This window comes from Strongylocentrotus purpuratus, unplaced genomic scaffold (assembly GCF_000002235.5).
Source record: "Strongylocentrotus purpuratus isolate Spur 01 unplaced genomic scaffold, Spur_5.0 spur5_contig_835, whole genome shotgun sequence".
NCBI lineage: Eukaryota > Metazoa > Echinodermata > Echinoidea > Camarodonta > Strongylocentrotidae > Strongylocentrotus > Strongylocentrotus purpuratus.
The window spans coordinates 770,392-790,555 of NW_022145541.1; the positions used below are offsets into that span (position 1 = coordinate 770,392).

The 20,164-nt window shown below is 37.3% G+C and overlaps 2 protein-coding genes across 2 annotated transcripts; one reads left to right on the forward strand and one right to left on the reverse strand.

The window, feature by feature from the left end:
* Positions 1 to 1,086: 1,086 nt before the first annotated feature.
* On the forward strand, positions 1,087 to 15,599 carry LOC115923749 (sentrin-specific protease 1-like). The gene is made up of 11 exons (XM_030985048.1): positions 1,087 to 1,094; positions 1,800 to 2,032; positions 3,812 to 3,926; positions 4,507 to 4,591; positions 5,781 to 5,813; positions 7,011 to 7,325; positions 8,378 to 8,425; positions 9,065 to 9,220; positions 9,789 to 9,868; positions 12,320 to 12,494; positions 13,758 to 15,599. The coding sequence occupies exons 1-11, from the start codon at positions 1,087 to 1,089 to the stop codon at positions 13,818 to 13,820; spliced, it is 1,311 nt and encodes a 436-aa protein (XP_030840908.1). The 3' UTR covers positions 13,821 to 15,599.
* A 2,444-nt stretch (positions 15,600 to 18,043) lies between these two features.
* LOC115923759 (D(2) dopamine receptor A-like) lies at positions 18,044 to 19,822 on the reverse strand. Its single transcript, XM_030985055.1, has one exon. It carries the CDS (start codon positions 19,820 to 19,822, stop codon positions 18,044 to 18,046), a length of 1,779 nt encoding a protein of 592 aa, XP_030840915.1.
* Between the last annotated feature and the right edge of the window lie 342 nt (positions 19,823 to 20,164).

Here is a 20,164-nt window from a genome sequence, read left to right on the forward strand (position 1 = left end):
CTAAATTGAAAACACGAGCGATGCTCGAAATGCGACTGAAAAGCATGCAAGGCAACAACAAAAAACATGTCAAACTATAACTGCAAAATGCAACAACAATTATAACAACACCAACAACAGCGAGGCCCTAGCGCTGACGGTCTACACCGCCATAGATCCCCCGTTCCGCCCACGTCAATTTGCCTATTACGCTCGGCTAGCTCCTCCCCTTCTCTAAAGCAGTCGCTATGCGGAAATAGCGTTCCACTAGCTACTGTATACTGTGCGGGTAAAAAAGTGTGACGTAAAAAGACAGATATTGGAGGCATTTCCGCTGAAAAATTAACCAGGTTTTGAGGGATATATCTCGGGAATGAAGCAATTGTAAGTCATGAAAATTGACATATATCATTTGGATGGACATTTCTGAATTTTTGTGTTTAAAAATAGTGAATTCACAGGAAAATCGCTAAGTTAAAAAGATCGTTCTTCGTGATTGTATTCGACCACGTTGTGAGCAAGTTTCCCACGCTGCTATACACTGCTCTCTAAATATTCTTTGATATTGCCGACTTGTTGTAGCTTCTTGTAAAGAGACGTACGTCTCTGCGAAATTTACCAGACCCTGTTTGCTTTCAACTGTAATGTTTGGGACATTCCTGGCGCACTCGAAAAATTCCATACCCGTTAATGAACTTCCTAACGGGTATGGGACATTTAACGGCAAGGGGACATTTAACGGCAAGGGGACATTTAACGGCAAGGGGACATTTAACGGCAAGGGACATTTAACGGCAAGGAGACATTTAACGGCAAGGGGACATTTAACGGCAACTACAGAACCGACCCGTTAGTAACGCGTTATTTATAGCGTTAACGTTAAACGCGTTAAATCGTATAGTTTATTTTGACTCATACTGTACATGCCAACTGTTCAGATTAAAGAGGAACATTCCTGTTTTTGGGAGAAGATAATTATCATTTTAATGCAGGTGTTCTTCTTCCTGTACAAATTTGTCTGTAGTATTGAATAGTAGAGTTAGGGTTGTTTCTCTTTTTTTTGAAAATAGCATAATTTGTACAGATTTCTGATTTTCAAATGTTGGCATGTATGTGTATGTCAGTTAAAGCAATGACATTAGTTTATAAAGTCATCAGTAGGTTTTGGTCCATATACCATGAGTAGCTACACTTTAATCTAAAAGCTGTAAACACAATATTTCTATAGCAACATACTTCTATATACAAAGATTGTAGGAGGGGATAAAGTAACAATTACAAGAACTGTTGAATTAAAAGATTTGTACTAAAGAGAAGAGTTGGTTTGTCAAGTCCTTAACCCATAATGTTCATTTAGTGTGAGGTCACTAGTGTTTGAAAATATGAGCAAAGCTAGTTTCAAGTATTATATGACATGAACTATTGCTGTGAAGTTTTCATGGAGAGAAACGCTAAGGAGAAAAGCTGTTATCTCAAAGCTTCACCCAGTTTCAATTATCTGTAAATTGTTTGTGTATACACCAATGTTAAAGATGACCGTTTTCTTTTGTAGCCTGGGGGGGGGGGGGGGGGGGGGAGGGTGCAGCATTACCTAAGATTTGTATACATATATTTTCTAATTATATTACAGAGCACTTTTTTTATTCTCAAAGGGTCTACAAAATACAAGCAATACTTTTTTAATAGACTCCTCCACTATGTTTTACCACTGTGCCAATCTTAATGATGTATTTAAATAATTGTATAATCATTTGTAATATGTTTGATATTATGTTTTGATGTGGAAAAAATAAGGAAACCTTAAAACATTCCCCTTACAGACCGAAGCAAGCAGTCCCGACAGCCAGCATAGCAAGCAGCCGTCTTGAAGCCCCCAGCCAGAGCCAGAGGGGCGCTCAGGAGCGGGCGGGGCTACGTGTTCTCCCCCATCAGTTCTCTACCCAGCATGAGATGAGAGAGGCTGTACGTCAGAGACTCCATGTACCAAGCAGTCTACTTAGTCCAGGTACCCCCGAGGGAGAGAGAGCTGTTCCTGTTACTCCTGCTCAACCTGGTATGTGCGTCTTAGACAATTATGTTAGCCCTTGTGTATTTTGTTAATAATAATAATAACAATAATAATGATGATGATGATGATGATGGGAGGAGATGCTGATATTTCTCAACATACATATTTATTGAAAATGTTTCGCTGATGTTTGTTTTATTAATAATAATAATAATAATATTCAATTGTTATATAGCGCTTAATCAAAATGTCTCTAAGCGCTTTACAAATATACTATTACCCCGGTCATTGGATTCACTGCTTGCCCGCACACAATGTGTGCACAATGGTTATGTTCATGTCCCAAACACTTTGAGCAGACATTTTGTTATTGCTTCCAAAACACCTATTGTACATTCAATCTTTAAAAAATGGGAGAAATAAGATATTTATGTCTCATGCGAGTATAGTGAGAATCATTTACTTGTGAAGTAATCCTGTGAAATCTCGAAATAGATTTTCAGATAGAACGTAAAAAGAATGTTCTGGTTCTGTGTTTTACATACTCCTCTTTTTTTCTTCTTAATTTCAGCAGTATTGTATTTCTTAGATTTGTTCTAGGCTGTGAAATGTTAATTTTAGCAGTATTTTTTATAAATCTTTCCTTATTGTTTCCTTTTTTATGCCTCCGCCACCGAAGGTGGTGCCGGAGGCATCATGTTTTCGGGTTGTCCGTCCGTACGTCCGTACGTCCGTCCGTACATCCGTCCGTCCGTCCCGTTTGACCGTTATCACAATATCTCAAGAACCATTTGAGATTTAAACTTCAAACTTAAGGATAGTATGTATCACCAAAGGAAGACGATCTGATTAGATTTTGGAGCACGTAGGTCAAAGGTCAAGGGTCACAGAGGTCAACTTATGAAATTCCATACATTGAGATTGTTATCATGATATCTCAAGAACCACTGGAGATTTAAACTTCAAACTTAGTGATAGTGTGTATCACTATAGGAAAACAATCTGATTACATTTTGGAGCACGTAGGTCAAAGGTCAAGGGTCATAGAGGTCAACTTATGAAATTCCATACATTGAGATTGTTATGATATCTCAAGAACCACTGGAGATGTAAAAACTTCAAACTTAAGGATAGTATGTATCACCATAGGAAGACGATCTGATTAGATTTTGGAGCACGTAGGTCAAAGGTCAAGGGTCACAGAGGTCAACTTATGAAATTCCATACATTGAGATTGTTATCATAATATCTCAAGAACCACTGGAGATTTAAACTTCAAACTTAATGATAGTGTGTATCACCATAGGAAGACAATCTGATTAGATTTTGGAGCACGTAGGTCAAAGGTCAAAGGCCACAGCGCACATTATGAATGCAAAAACAGCTTGTGATCGCTTTGATGGATTGATGGATTCATGCCAAAATTAGGTCATGTTTGTTACTTGCAGAGCCAATGAACTGAGTAGATTCTTGGTTCATAAGGTCAAAGGTCAAAGGTCATGGGCCCATTATGTATGCAAAAATAGCTTGTGAACGCATTCTCATTAGAACTGACAGATGGATTACTATTTAACTCAGAACATCTTGCAGAGCCAATGAACTGAGTAGATTTTATGGTCATGAGGTCAAAGATCAAAGGGTCATATATGTATATGAGAAATTGCTTGTAATCACAATATTCTGAGAACCTGTCAATGGATTACCATTGAACGTGAATTCAATTTTTTTTTCTGTTTTGGTTTGTAAAATTGCTCTATAACGGAGGCATCATTTTCGACTGCGCGCAGTCGAATTCCATCTAGTTTCTCTCTGTCTTCTCATCAGATTTTGGGGAGGCAAGTCCACCGCTAACCATCATAGCCAGCAAGCCTGGAATGAGTGCCTTTCAGAAGAGTTTAATGTCAACACCCTACCTATCTGAAGACTGGGTTCATGATTTGTAAGTTTGTTTTCTTTGCTTCAAGGGGAAAATAGATTTCTTTCACTGTTTTTTTTCTTCATATTAGGGTCCATAGGTTAAAGTTTATAACCTTTCAATCTTACTTTACTTTGCTTTAATTTAATCCAACGATGTTTGTAGGACTAGACTTGTTCGTAAATCATTTTGGTTTGGAACAGATATAATACTACTTGGTCATCAGATTCAGGTCATATACCAAGTTTAAAGTAGAACTTGACTCTATCAAAGTATCAATATTAAGTTATGGTTTTAAAACAACAGATGATAGCAACAACAAAATATAGATCTGAATAAGGAATAACAATTATACAATTTTTTTTACCATTTTTGTTTTGTGACTTTTATTTTGAAAGTTTCTTTGTGTGAAATAGGGCTCATATTCATAAAATCTTACTAAGCTTACATGTAGTTTTCAACTATGTACATGTACTTTAGCCTATGTAATTAGTTGACAACTAGCTTTGTAAGCTTTTATGAATATGGCCCAGGTAGCCACGTTTCTTTGTGGAATTCTATGTGTGTATTATTTCTATTTGTTTAAATTCTTATCACCGTACAGAAAAGCCCGCTTTGAATCAAGTGTCCGTGTCAGACAGAGCGAGATTGAGAAGGAGAAATTCAAACTTCAGGGCTATGAAGAGAGGGTAAGAAATCACAAGCAATGATAGATCTCTGTTCTCTTAAATAGTGTGTATGTTTACTTCAGGTTTTTACCTGTTAAAGTCATTAATCAAAAGTCTGTTTTTTCAGGGAAAATACCATATTTCTATTATTCATAATCCAAATTTTTGGGAAACAATGATTAGGAGATTGAACATGTTCTGCAAATATTTTGATTTATGTAATTTAATTGATGTAATTATTAATGATTGAAAAGTAAAGCGGTTGAACACATGTGTTAACCCATTAGCAACTAGCGATTTTGTAAAAATGGCCTATGAATCACTGGGAGGTGTAGAAATGTTGCTCTCATTTTTGACAGTGTTCTGAACAGTATGATACATGCACTATTTTCTATGCAGAATCCTACTATAGAAATCGTAAGGCTTGCGCACGTCTAACATTATCATGGTAGACCCTAGATCGGATACTATAGCGCGTTGAAAACGTACGAAACTGGCGGTTCAGTGAGTAAAAGGAGGGGCGGGTTTGGGCGGTAAAGTTGCTAAAGGGTAGGGAGACCTTTTGGTCACAGGAATTTATCTTTTTTCTACCCTGGCATCCTGGAGAATTAGGTATAAAATGTGCTCTTAATTCCTATTACATGTATTTATTGATTATACTTCTATTGTGCTTTATGCAATTTACTTTGTATTTGTGATCGAGTGATTGCCAAATAAATAGTAATACCAAAATAAAATGGAATTAACAAAAGCTTTAAAGTAGTCACCCGAAAAATCAAAAGTGTTTTGAATCGATGCAAAATTCATATCATTGCAATTCATAAGCCTTACTGATCAAATATAGCAACTTCCCTCTTCAAAATATGTTTGGGGCCCGCAGTAATCATCTCTTAAAAATGTTAATTTTAAGACCAGATTTTCTGCTTTCAGTGGTCCACTGAAGAGCGTCAAGATGTGTGACGTCACAACTAGCCACAAAGCTTTTTACGCCTTTCCATGATATCTATATGATTTTTCAGCAAATTATAGAGGAAATCTTTCCATCCATATATAATTTGTCCATAATTATCAGTTGTCATGATTTTTCTTCGGGTGACTACTTTAATCGTATTATAAAATGCTACATGTATCCTCACCATTTTGATCGCATTCACTTATTCCTGTAACTCCATGCCATTGATGAATATTGTAATTTCCATTATCTTCTCAGAGAGCTGAAGGACAGGCTAAAGCCAGGGAAGTGGTGAGTTTCAGGAAGTCTTTATGGCTCCCATCATGTGTGCATATTCAATACACCAGTTTACGTGTAATTGATGAGTAAACAAAGCCAATGACCTAAAGGTCGGTGGTATTTATGCGTAAATAAAGATTGTGCCCATGCAAATGATGTGCGCGCACAACACAGCGCGCAGGCAGTGATGTCATCATAATTTGCATGGGCGCAATCTTAACTTACGCATAAACCACTGACCTCTAGGTCATTGGCTTTGTTTACTCGCCAATTAAAATGGCGCCCCTAACCGTAAACTGGTGTATTCAATTCAAATTCAAATTTATTAATTAGCACAAAATAACATGGCATAAAAATAATTTTCAGGCTGTTTCTGCAGTATATCTTACATCAATTGACATACATGTACATGTAATATCAATTTATACAAAATGAGAAATAAATACATTACACAATTAACACAAGTACCAAATGGTATAGGCTTTGGTAAAGAAACATAATGACACACATTACAACCGTAGACATATCAAAAATCACTACTGGTGTTATCACTGTACGGTTAGATAAGGCAGATTAGCAAAGTATAATAAATGTTAAGCTTGAGTTCTGGTAATAATAGAAAATATATTCTGACAGAATCCAACAAAACTTACACTGAATGTTCAAGATTATAAATAGATGACATGTGCCGAACGATTTTGGTAGAAAATATGAACCGGTAGGTAGGGGCCGAGTAATGAGCATAGAAAGATAAGGACAGATGATTTCCAGCAAGTTGTTGTGAGGTTGTTTTTTATTTTACTGGTTCAAACAATCAATCACCTGCAGGATAAACAATCCAGAAGGTATTATAGCCATGTTTTCTCAACATATGCTTCCCATACCAGAGCTCAAGACTAGCTTTAAGATGTAATGTTCAACGCATTGTATTTATTTGTTCAATGTACATACAACAAGGAAATTGTTTTTGCTCACATTTTAAATAAAAGCTCAGATATAGTTTACAAAGAACAGAAATAGGATACAAAAATGGATACATTATTGGTGATGACAAAATAATACATAAGGTTGATTTTTGTTTGGTTATGGCTTGTTTTGTTTCTGCTTCAATTAAAACCAGCTTAATATCAGGTTGGACTTCTGCTTTAGAAGTATTGAATAAACTGATGATATGAGCCCGTTCTTATCTGCCTGTGTTTGGTTTCAAAGATCAATCAGAGGATAAAGAGAGCGTCGGGTTTGCCTGCCGCCGTTGAAGACGTCATCTACCGACCAGAGGAGAAGGAACCAGAGGATGCCATTGCGGTGATCGATGATGATGAGGAAGATGAAGAGGAGGAGGATGACGGTATGGAAGAAGAGGAAGAGGAGGAGCTCCCAGAGCTAACAGATGAGATGGAAGAGGAGATTCGCAATGCCCTTAATCCCAACCCAGCCAGTGAGGGATTGGTTACCGGGTTTAGATTGACCATTAAAAGGAGAGATATGCAGACGCTTGCTGGTTTAAACTGGCTGAATGATGAGGTAGGGGAACCATCTCAAAATATTGTTATATCCCTTATTTTTTTTATCACTAGAGGTGTCTTGGTCTAGTGGATATGGCACTGGACTGTGGATCACTAATGTCCTTTGCCAAGTCAATAGTCTACATTTGCCACTCTCCACCCAGGTGAAGTAAATGAGTACCCGGTATGAAGAAACTCCTTGAATGTTTGGCGCCTTACTATGGCAGGTCAGCTTACAGCCGGGGTAATAATATGATTCTTTGCATTTAGCGCAGTAGAGCATGTTCTTGTAGTTACTGCGCTATATGAGCTGCCAACCAGTACAATTTAATCCTATTTGGTACGATTTTTAGAAGTAAATACGATTTTCCTCAATAAAAAAAGATATATTTACCACAACAACAAAAAAAACGATTTTGTGTATGTGTTCCATTTTTAATGGCAAAATGCCCATTCTGTCCTGTAAAGTATCTTAAAAGCATCTCACATCGGCAATTTGGGGATGTTCATTGGTTCATTGAACACACAAGTCATGACGAAATTGTGCATAATTCAACCAATGATCCATAACAAAAATTCTTCTTCTTATGTAGGAACTATAAGAGGCATTGATCCATGTTTTGTTTTTTCCAATATAATTTTTGTCAGTAAAATACAACTTTTAGGATTAAAGAATACAGTTTTTGAACTCCAGAGGTCGGCAGGTCTGTGTAAATGGACCTATTATTATTATAAATATCAATGAGATGTACATGTATCCATAAATATATATGATTATACCTGAATGCACTTTTGCACCCAACATACAAATGCATTTGAAGATAATTACACAATGCTTTTTAAGTTTATGCATGTTCTTTCTGTGCAAGATATTTTTAATTTACTTGCTCCCTCTATACAGAAAACTTCCACAATCAGTGCCTGTTGGTCCCCCATGATCTTCTTTTTCATATGTTAATTGAGAGCTGAGTTAATGAGGTAGCCACCTGTCAGTGACCTCGCTGTGTGGTCTAATCCCTTCTGGGATTTAATTCAATACCTTTAATTCAATTTTGTTTTCTTTTGATGCAGATCATGAACTTTTATTTTGAAATGCTGAAGGAAAGGAGTAAAGAAGAGGTGAGGAATAGTTTTTATTTGAATTTTGCAAGTCTAGTGTATGTACCGATCTGAAATTTACATGTTTTTTTATTTGACAGATTGGGTATACATGTGCATGCACGACAGAGTTAGGGCACTATTTAAAGAAAAGCTTTACGTGATATTGAAACTGACTTTAATGTGTAAAGATTGTTTATTTAATAACTAAGGGGGAGGAGTAAACCATACTGTTGTTGTTGCTGCTGTAAGCCTTACATTACATACATGTACACCTGATACAGCCTGTGAATATGTCCATGTAGTCTGGGTTTCAACTTTTTTTTAAAGGGGCCTTATTGACATTTGTAGGGTCTATATGCATGAGCCCACTGTTAAAATTTAAAAATATGGGGGAGGGGTCGTAGGTTAGAAATTGGGGTCCTTGTGTCCCGGGCATCTGTTAGTGTCTAGTCTATACCTGGGCCCCGGCTTATAAAGAGTTGATATCAATCGCAACTTATTTGCAATTGATAAACTGCATACATATATGAGACTTTAAACTTGGTATTGATTTGAAGACTTGCTAGTAATTTGGATCAATCGCAAGTCTTCATTAGATAGGGCCCTGATGTTCCTAACCAATGCATTGAATGATCAATTTGTTTGTTTGTTTTTCAGGACTACCCGAGTGTGCATTCTTTCAACACATTCTTCTACCCCAAGTTGATCAACTCTGGTTTCGCCAGCCTTCGTCGATGGACCAAGAAGGTGGACATCTTCACGAAAGACCTGCTTCTGGTTCCGGTCCATCTAGGAATGCATTGGTGTCTAGCGGTAAGTTGATGGTCGTTACGTAGGATAGCATGCAGGGATGCTTTGTTTGATAGATGTTTTACATGGTTTCTTCTAAACAGTCTCGATTAATCGCAACTTATTTGCAATTGATATTAATCACAACTAGGCACATGTGATTGATTCAAATCAATCATAACTCTGTATAAGACGGGCCCAGGTGTTCCTTTCTTGAGAAATGTACAGCCCATGACTCATTATTTTTTAATGCTTAAACCTTTTATTCAGTTTTAGCTATGATATTTCACTCAAGGTTCTAGCCAAAATATTGATAGTTATTTTTCACATTTATAGTACTAGTTGTGTCACATGAGTTTTAGTTTATACACCAACAACACAGATGAAATGCATCCATCACATTGTTGTAATAAGACAAATCCCAATCTACTTTTAAGGTTATGTTATACCGTCATCTTATATAAATGGTACATTTTTTCAATAATATGTAATGTATGTAGCTGCACTGCTACGTCTTAGGTTTCGTTCCAGTGTGTGGTCACTTAATTTCCCCTTAATGGTATTTATCTTTTTCACTTTTCAATTGTCATAGGTCGTGGACTTCAGGAATAAAACCATAGTATTCTATGACTCAATGGGAACCCACAATCAGCAATGTTTAGACGCACTGAGGTGAGTTGTGTTGCTGTAAATAATCAATTAATTTAATTTAAAGAGAAGGTTGAGTTTTGGGGAGAGGTGACAAATAATCTGTGAGCATTATCATTGTTATTATGCAAGTGTGGAAGAACATCAGAGGAAAAATGTTACCTGAAAAGCATGGCTCTTCAAATGCCTTCATATTCTGAATTTGATATGTAATAGCTTAAAAATGAGGTTTACATTTTTATGCCACATGTTCGTTTAGTCCCATATACTACATCTTTCTGTGTACAGCGGTTGTTACTTTTACCAAGACTGGGCCAAATTTCTTATCATTTTGATGATTCCAGAACCTTGCAGTACACACAAATACTTATATGCTACGTGATCAATTTTTCTGAACGATTCCACACCGTTTCTTTCACAATGCAATCGCACGGCCAGAACTCAACTTTAACTTTGAGACATTGAATATAATGGCATATGTATCTTCAATAAATTAACACAATTTTATTGAAATAAAACTACAAAACGATTTTACTTTGCTATGTACATTTCCGATATATATTATTATGTAATCATTGAAAACAAATTAATGAACATTTCAAACAAATGAGTTATAATATGACACTTTGTATTAAGTGAAGTAGCTTATATTCATATAGCAGCTGCACTTTATAAATGGGCCTATTATTAATTTTTTGTAGTTAAGAATTCTGATAAAAAGTAGGAGTACGATATGGATGCGTCATTGTATACAAATATCAGAGCTGCCAACCATTCTGTTTTTCCTGGAATTACTCCGTTTTTTCTTCCAAATTACAGTATTACGTTTTTTCTTCATAAAATATGTTTTTTAATAATTTTTTTTTTTTTTTTTTTTTTACATACCGCACGTCAAACAACTGCCCTCAAATGGTGATTTGATCACAAATTCAATAGAAAACTAATTTTAAAACATACTTGAAGAGAAAAATATTATAAAAAAAAATGAAATGCCGATATTACCAAAATAATCATAAAAAAAATTACCTGCTTGTATGGTAAAAACAGCATGATGAATGAACATTTCTGCAATGGAAGTGTGTCGCGCATGGTTGTAAGTTTTTTTTTTATGAATTCCTTTTTTTAGCTTGAAATTCCTTTTTTTTGCCATCATGATTCCTTTCTTTGGTCGCACAAGGTTGGCAGCTCTGAAATATACAATACCTTTCGAGGGTCTAGCAAAAACAATGAGCTAATGAAGAGGCATAAATAGTAGCTTTCCCAAGAGAAAAGTTATATCAAATTTACCTCAAGGTAAAGTTACTATTATGCCTCTGAATGCTCATAGTTTGCTAGAGCCAAGAAAGATATTGTATATCTGTTTTATATCCCTCATGAGCATCTCACTATTATACAAACCTAAATACTGCGGCTCGGCCTAAATTGCACGACGTGAGCGCCGTGACACGGTGGGAGTTGCCCGCTAGAAGCATTTGAAATCCTGTATGCTCGCTGAAATCTGCCAGTTTGAAGAAATTGAGGAATTTAGTTATCGATCGCAGATATAGTGGATTCTGGAATGTACTATACCACGCCAAAAGGAGATTATCTCCCGCTCTCAAATTTATAGTGCTCTGTACAATCGTAATGCAAAAAATATACATCAGGGATATAATATTAGCTATTTACTGTAAAATATATTTCCTTTATATATAATTTACCAAAATTTATTTTCAATTACAGAGATAATCTTTTAGCTGAGCATGCTGATAAGACGCAGGATTACCACACTTTAAATGGAAATGTCATGATATTAACTATTTACTATACCGGTATATCTATATATCTATATATCTATCAGGCTATAGTTTATCCAGACGTTGGACAAAGCCCTCCTCATAACATTTCCATTCTCTTCTGTCTCTAGCTGTCCTAGTCCAAGCGGCCGTTCCCATGTATGATGTTAGGTCATCTCTCCATCTTCTCTTCTGCCTTCCTCTTCTTCTCTTTCCCACCCTTGGTTGCCATTCTGTTAAACGATTTGTCCATCTATTGTCCTGAAGTCTTGCTACATGTACATGCCCAGCCCATCTCCACTTTGATTCTCTGACTTTCTCCATGATATCTTTGATCTTTGTTTTCTGGCGTATGACTTTGTGGTTGATTTTGTCTCGCAGAGATAAATGCGACATCTTTCTCTCCATAGCTCGTTGAGTAGTCACAAGCTTCTGTTCTAAATCCTTTGTCAATGACCATGTTTCTGATCCATATGTCATAGTTGGTAGAATGCATTGGTTGAACATTCTTCTTCTTAGTGACATGGGTATCTTTTTATTGGTCAACATGTCTTTGTATCTTCCAAAGTTCATCCATCCTGCTTTTACTCTCATCATAACTTCTTCTTTTGTGGTGTCCTCCATTTTCAAAGTTTGTCCCAGATACCGGTATATACTTCCTTTATATATAATGCCCTACTATATATTATTTCAATTACAGAGATTATCTTCTAGCTGAGTACGCGGATAAGAAGAAGCAGGCCTATAGTTTGGAGGGATGGTCATATTACTCAGAGAAGGGCAATCCTCAACAGCTCAATGGGTCCGATTGTGGGATGTTCTCCTGCAAGTATGCGGAATATATCTCAAGGGATGCTCCCCTTTCCTTCACACAGGTGAGATATTATGATGATGATGATGATGCCAGTTATAATAATGATGACGATCTGGGGAGTGTTTCACAAAGACTAAGATCAACTTTAAGTTGAACTTAACTATGGTAGGCCTTTCATGCCACTAGTTCCTCTAACCATTCTTGGCATCGGTTTCTCAAGGAACGTACAAATCGTGGTCACAAATCTACAGAATTTACCTTTTTTGATAGTTTATTATTGAAGGAAAATTTATTATCTAAAGATCATAATTGAGAGACCAATGATGAGAGCAACCAGTGGCCTGAATGGCCTGCCATAGTTAAGTCCAACTTAAAGTCGATCTTAGTTCTTTGTGAAACACTCCCCTGTGCAGGATTATTTCATAGAGCATCAGGACGTGGTAGTTTATTCACTCCATTTTCATTCAAAGAGGTTGAGGGTTTCAAAGCCCAGCTTGACGCCAGGCTTCTTTGGCAAGTCATTAATTTTAATTAACCAGTAATAATGAAGTGTAGAAAATAAGTTTGTGGCAGGAAGGAGTTCCTTGATTGCTTGAGCAATACAGTTAATAACTAAATTATTCATACTTTTACCAAGATTTGTAATTTTCAGTACGGTATATGAAAAATTGATTAGTTCCAATGTATGTTTCTTTAGAATATAATAGTATAAAATAAAGCTTATTTTTAAAAGTATTCAACAGAGGCCCTAATTCAACCAGTCCACCTTACATTCTTGATTTACAATTCTTAAAAAACACCCAAAAAACAAAAAACAGGGGATATGAATAATTCAGGTGTTAACAGTAATACATGTAGCAGCCATGCTAAGCCAAAGGGTACCGGAGCCCCTAGAGTGGTAAGAATGGCAGTTACAAGCACCATATAAGAATCCACTGTCATAAATTGAATCAATATCCAAATGAGGGTTAGGAAATCGCTACCCTGTCATTGGCTCCTGCTGCCACTATCAGTGGATAGCGGCGAGGAATAGAAACAAGGAATAGATCACAGCATTTCCTAAACATGGGTTGAGGGAGACAGAGACAAAATGGCTTGCCCTAGCAAATATGAACAATTCAAAATCTTTGCATTTTGGTTGAATGTGCGAATGAACTTTATTCCATGCTGTTCCTAGTACAATTCCTGTATATAATAATGAGGAAGACTCTAAAATACAGTGAAACTGATTTTCCTATATAATGATGCTGCATTTTTATTTTCATTCCATACTTCATAATTCATAATCCATAATTCATCTTTGCTTCTGTTTACCCCCTGACAGCATGACATGCCCTACTTCAGGAGAAGGATGGTCTGGGAGATACTTCACATGACCTTGCTGTGACCTTCACTGCATGTTGACCTGCAGGTGACCCGAGGCAGGTAACACATGCCCTCACTGTGACATCCACCATGACATTCATTGCAACCTTCACAGTGACTTTCATCATGATCTTCACAGTAACCTTCATAGAGTCATTTACTGTGATATGTTAGTGACATTCACAACGACATGACCTTGTTGTGACCTTCACTGCATGTTGACCTGCAGGGAACCCGAGGCAGGTAACACATGCCCTCACTGTGACATCCACCATGACATTCATTGCGACCTTCACAGTGACTTTCATCTGAATCTTCACAGTAGCCTTCAGTGTCATTTACTGTGACATGTACAGTGACATTCACAACGACCTTCATGGTGACCCTCACTGATATTCAGTTACCTTCACAGTGACCTTCACAGCTAGTGACCTTCACAGAGACCTTCACAGCGACCTTCACTGTGCTCTTCATGGTGACTTTCACAGCGGAGCTCTCTGATTTGACCTATTGGTTCTAGATGCCGATGACTATTAACTGTCAAAGTGACTTTCAAGCAATGAGTATATTTGATCTCTCTTGTCATTTGACTGTCACTTCAAATCAAGAGCAGTGTGATTCAAGCAGGACTGGACGCTGGAAACGAAATGGGGTCATCGGACTGGATGATTCTGTGATTGCATGGAAATTGTATATAGTGTAAATCTTGAGCACAGATATCAAAGTAGTGGGAAGATGAAACTTTTATGTCTCTCTCTATCTTCCCCCCTCACTTTCCCTCTCTCTCTCCCTCTCTCTCCCTCCCCTCTCTTTCTCTCTCTCTCTCCCTCTCTCTTTCTCTCTCTCTCTCCCCCCTTCTCTCTCCTTCATAACAAAAGGAAAAGAGGAATAACTTAAACATACATCTTTTATAAAGAAAGAGACAATTTAATCAAGCATGATTGAACTCAACTTGATAACAAAATTGTATATTTCTGAATTGTATATCATCAAGGTATTCCTCCATTGTTGCATGTTGCATAAGGGAATAGACTATATTGGGTAGTAGACGACCTGGTTGTAGACCAAACTGCAATTCACCGTTTGCTAGAGCCATCTTATATAAGGCAAAGTCACTTTCGGTGTTTGCAACAGCTAGACTTAAGACAAAGATGAAATAGATTCAGGATTATTTTTTTTTAGTTCAAATTAACTTATAACTCAATGAAATGATCATGATTTCCTTCGACCTTGTCCAATTTAATGTGGATCAAATGATGGTTTTTCAGATGAATGGTCACAATTAAATTTGTTAAATTCAGGGGTGTTATTCATGAAGCATGGGGTCAGTTTGAAATGAATGGACCTCGTATCACACACCTAAGAGGGCGACAGTTATTGATAACAGGTTTTACGAAACGGGGCTCAATTATGATTGTCCAGTTTTACTGGGTACCAATGAAATTGCTTTTTATATCAGATCCTTGTTTAATCAAAGCTAAATAAAACAATAGTATACAAATAAAGAAGTAAAATTGGTAGAATTACCATATTCCATGTATAATGAGAGTTTACTCTCCTTGTAAGGAGACACCACTGTGTCAGTACCATAAAGAATATCAAAAGCTGAAATGGATTTTAAGTTTTTCAACCAAAATACCACATTCAGTAATTTGTCTGAAATTTCAATTAAAAATGGTATCTATTGACAGATTTCATACATGACAGCATTCAAGGTGAAATCTGCACAGTGCTATACAAAAGAACAAACATGAAAAAGGGGGCTTTGCATTAGGAGAAACAATTTACATGATTGGGCATTGATAATAACCACAAATTTCATACTCTACAATGTAGGGCTACATCATCATAGAGATTAAATTGCGGTAAAAGAGGGGTTCTTCACAAAGGATTTATTTATTTCGAAATTCTCATGATTACCACATGTCTCTTTGCCATGATACGCAATATCAATCAAGGAAGCCAACAGTATATAAATCGGGCCTGTTCACACATAACAATTAGTGCTATTTGGATCGCGATGCTAACATCGTTTTTTTTTTGCGACCGATCACACATGTCAATTTAGTGCGAATTGGATGCAAAGATTGATTTTTGGGGGGCGGCCATTCATACACAGAAAATTTTCGCTCAGTGGCAAGAACGTCCAAAATGCCCGTGTGTAAATCTCGACGTTGTACAAGTGCTTGGAATTCTGGGATTAAATAAGGTAATATTTTATTCTCTATACCATTCACACACTCAGCGCCCGGCAAACTATCATGATTATTCTGAAAAATCGCAAGACTTACTGCGAATTTGATTGAGATGCGAATCGCAGAGATTAATTCAATTATTCTGTCCACACACGCGAAAAAAAAACGATGTTTGGATCGCGATGCAAAAATAGATTTTCAAATCTCACTTTTTTTGCTGTAGGTGTGAACGACCTTGTATTAAATCCAAGGTTAAGTCATTCCCTACCCACTACTAACTTATTTGATTTAACTTTACTTGATCTAACTTAATTTATATTTCAGTATTCTCTGGCTCTTATTTATGCAATCATGCAAACATTGCCTATCTCCAGCTGGGTCCTAGCAAATTCATCTCATAAAAAGAAAATCATTTGCAAAGACTTGAGCTTTCCAGGAAATTGTAATTTAGGAAGGGTGTGGTGCATTGTGAGCTTAATCTAACTTGATGGAGGTCTTGGGTCATTTTTATTATTATTATTATTGGGTTCAGTTGAATAGATAATTTCCTCTGTTTGGAGCAAGAAGGGCATTAATTCAAAACAATTTACATAGTGTTATAGAGAAGGTTGAGCTCTGGGGAGAGGTGAAAAATAATTTGTGAGCGTTATCATTCTTATTATGCAAGTATGGAAGAACATCGGAGAAAAAATGTTCCCTGAAAAGCGTGGCTCTTCAAATGCCTTCATAATCTAAATATGATAAGTAACAGCTTAAAAATGAGACCCGATTTTTATGCCACATGTTCATGTAGTCACAGTGCTTGTTACTTTACCGAGACGGGCCAATTCTCTTATCATTTTGATGATTCCAGAACCTTGCAGTACACCCAAATACTTATATGCTAGATGATCAACCTTTTCTGATCAATTCCACACCGTTTCTTACACAATGCAATCCCATGACCAAAACTCAATTTTTTCTTTAACTCCCTTCAGGCTTCAGACATACAATTTATGCTAAAAAGACGGTGGTTTAAATCAGTGCGTCACATAACTTCATAATAATAATAATAATATTGAGCTTTTATATAGCGCTTAATGCAATGTCTCTAAGCGCTTTACAAATATACTATTACCCTGGTCATTGGATTCAGTGCTTGCCCGCACACAATATGGGCGTTAATTCAGGTCATGATATTGGCATCTTTGCAACTCTTTTCAGTGAATCTTTGCCTATTGCCTATAAATTGATTAAAATCGTATATCTAAAATGGTATTTCTTAAAAAGGTTTCCAATCTCAAAAATGATGTTGGATAAAAAATAGAAACCATACGAGAATCTGTGCAGAAGACACCTCCCACACTGATTGACAATTGACATCATGGATTGATGGAATAAAACAATTAATTAAGGGTAGTGGTGCTAGTAGAGTTTGACACATAGAAGAAACTCATATCTATCAGATATTGCCAATCGTAAATGTATGTATACATTCAGTAGAATGTGATATCATTTGATTGATACGAGAGAGAGAGAGTAAACAAATATTGTACAATAAATGCACAAACTGATAAATTTTGTCTGTTTCTTCTTTATTTTTTGTTTATCTTTCTACTTGCCATCAAGCAATACAAAAAGTAAAGTTGTGAGAATTTCTTTTTATAAGAGGAGTATAACACAGGACTATTCAGTTCTGGACACTGGTATTTTTTTTCTTCAGTTTCATTCATTTCTCCTGAAGAGATCAACAGATAAAAGTACATATGTAAACAGACAAATGTATGACAATACATCAGATGAATTTTAAAAGTGAGGAAGGCAGTGGCCCAAAAGAAAACAACCTTTTAAGAGGCCAACCCTTTAAGAAAACAAGATATAATATGTAACATAAAAAACATCAAAAAGGAACATAAAATATGAAGAGGAAAGAAGTACCTAACCTAATAAACAAACTAACAAAAGAGCGTAATATTGAATCTAATATTTAGATAATAAATATACTTTATATTTCCTTCTAAAAAAAATATATATGCAGCACATGTACGTGTACTTTGCGAAAATAATTCGGCTAATCTCTCCTGTCATTAATTGAATAGATCAGAGTTTTCAAGAAAGAAGACTTCTCTGGGATGTCCCTGTACCTGCATTTCAACATACACATCAGAATCTCGTGGAAGGTAGGATGTCTCAAAGCATATACGATCGGATTGACGCATACATTACACAGGAAGAGAATGGTAAACCAAGGAACGGCAGGGTCACTGGTTGGTATGAGGTAGGAGACGGCTGGAGGCATCACGCAGATCGTATAGACACAGACAATGATGAAGAGGTTGATGGTTATCTTGCGCTGTTGCTTGTAGCGAACTTCCTGACTCTCCCTTGCCAGTGTGTCTCGAGTGATGATTTGAACTGTTGGTTGCGTCGTCGTGCCGGAAGGCGATGTGGTTGTGGATCCGGTTCGGTCTGGATTCGGCGCTTTTTGAGGTGCTTTCGAATGTTTCCCATTTTTCATTGGTTCAATTTCATGAAGCTCTTCTGCGTCAGACGGCTCTGTTAAGATTTCCCGATCTTCAGGGGGCGAGGGTTTGATGCCGTCACTTTCATCAAACCCAGGATTGATGGTGCCATCTTTAGGAGCATCTGGTTGTTCTTTCGACAAATCCTCAGTGATTGTGATGTTGACTTCGCTATCTCCATTTGTCATTGGTTCAATTTCATGAAGCTCTGCTGCGTCAGACGGCTCTGTTAAGATTTCCCGATCTTCAGGGGGCGAGGTTTTGATGCCGTCACTTTCATCAAACCCAGGATTGATGGTACCATCGTTAGGAGCATCTGGTTGTTCTTTCGACAAATCCTCAATGATTGTGATGTTGACTTCGCTATCTCCATTTGTCATTGGTTCAATTTCATGAAGCTCTGCTGCGTCAGACGGCTCTGTTAAGATTTCCCGATCTTCAGGTGGCGCGATTTTGATGCCGTCACTTTCATTAAATCCAAGATTGATGGTGCCATCGATGGGAGCATCTGGATTTTCTTTTGACAAATCCTCAATGATTGTGATGTTGACGACTTCGCTATCCGTCGTCGAAATCATGACCGAAGGGGCCATGATAGCGTTCATCTCTTGTTGATGACGCCTGAACATTTTGAAGATATTGAAATAGCAGACGATGATGACGATAAAGGCGGGAAACTGAATGAGGAGACACACTGTCAGGGTTAGATAGTCTGAATTGTCATTCTCTGTATTCTGCGCGCATACTTTGTACTGAAGAGCATAGCCAAGGGACCCAACGTCCAGTGGTAATATGATAAACATGAGAACAATTGGGTAGAGCCAGGTAAAGGAAACCATTATCACGATATTCCGAGTGCTAAATGCGTTGTTGAATTTGGGTTGAGGTTTCAAAATTGCGTTGAGGACGGTGAAGCGATGGAAGGCGATCGCGGCTAAGGTAACAACGCTGCACCCGAGTGTGGTGAGGGTGGCTGCTGCTACGAACTGGCAGAGCAGCTCCGGGATGTAACAACTTGATTTATTCAAGAGCGTGGAGGCGTGAACAGGGAGGAACATAGCTGTCAAAAAGTCTGCGACGGCCAAGTTGATGACGAAAACATTTGTGGTGTTCTGAAGTCGTTTGGAGAGGATGACGGCGGCGACGACGAAGAGATTTCCAAGGATTCCGATCAGGAAGATGACGAGGACTAGGAGAGCTAAGATGACACGGGGAGCGTAGTCGTGTAGAATGTACTCACCAGGTTCAATGTTAAAAGTCATGTTACAGACGGTGATCTTGTCCTGTCCTGTCCCTTCATCATAAACAAAATAATCGTCTGGTGACATGGTTGTAGAGATTCGTTGTCAGTGACCAATGCTCAATCTTTGCTTTGATATCCCGAATGAGGTTTCAAAGGGATTGCGTCGTGAGGATTTTTGCTATGACTGCAGAGATGGAGTCAAACAACCTTCTACGTTGTCTTTGTCAGGTAGTCCTCCACTTGATTCGTTGGAAATTTAAAGAACTCTTGTCCTCGGACCGTCACAGGTGATCTTCCTGTGAAGCAAATAAGAACGTTTATTATAGAGGGAGGTGTGAATGGGGAACACAAGAAAAGTACACTCAGTACAAAACATGTAAAAAGAACAGATTCAAGAAAAGCCTATAGCCATATCTCGGAGACTTAC

Coding starts and splice junctions, on each gene's coding strand:
- LOC115923749 (XM_030985048.1), top strand. Junction 5,814..7,010: donor AGGCTAAAGCCAGGGAAGTG/GTGAGTTTCAGG, acceptor TTGGTTTCAAAG/ATCAATCAGAGGATAAAGAG. Junction 8,426..9,064: donor AGGAAAGGAGTAAAGAAGAG/GTGAGGAATAGT, acceptor TTTGTTTTTCAG/GACTACCCGAGTGTGCATTC.
- LOC115923759 (XM_030985055.1), bottom strand. CDS start 19,822: ATGTCACCAGACGATTATTTTGTTTATGATGAAGGGACAGGACAGGAC.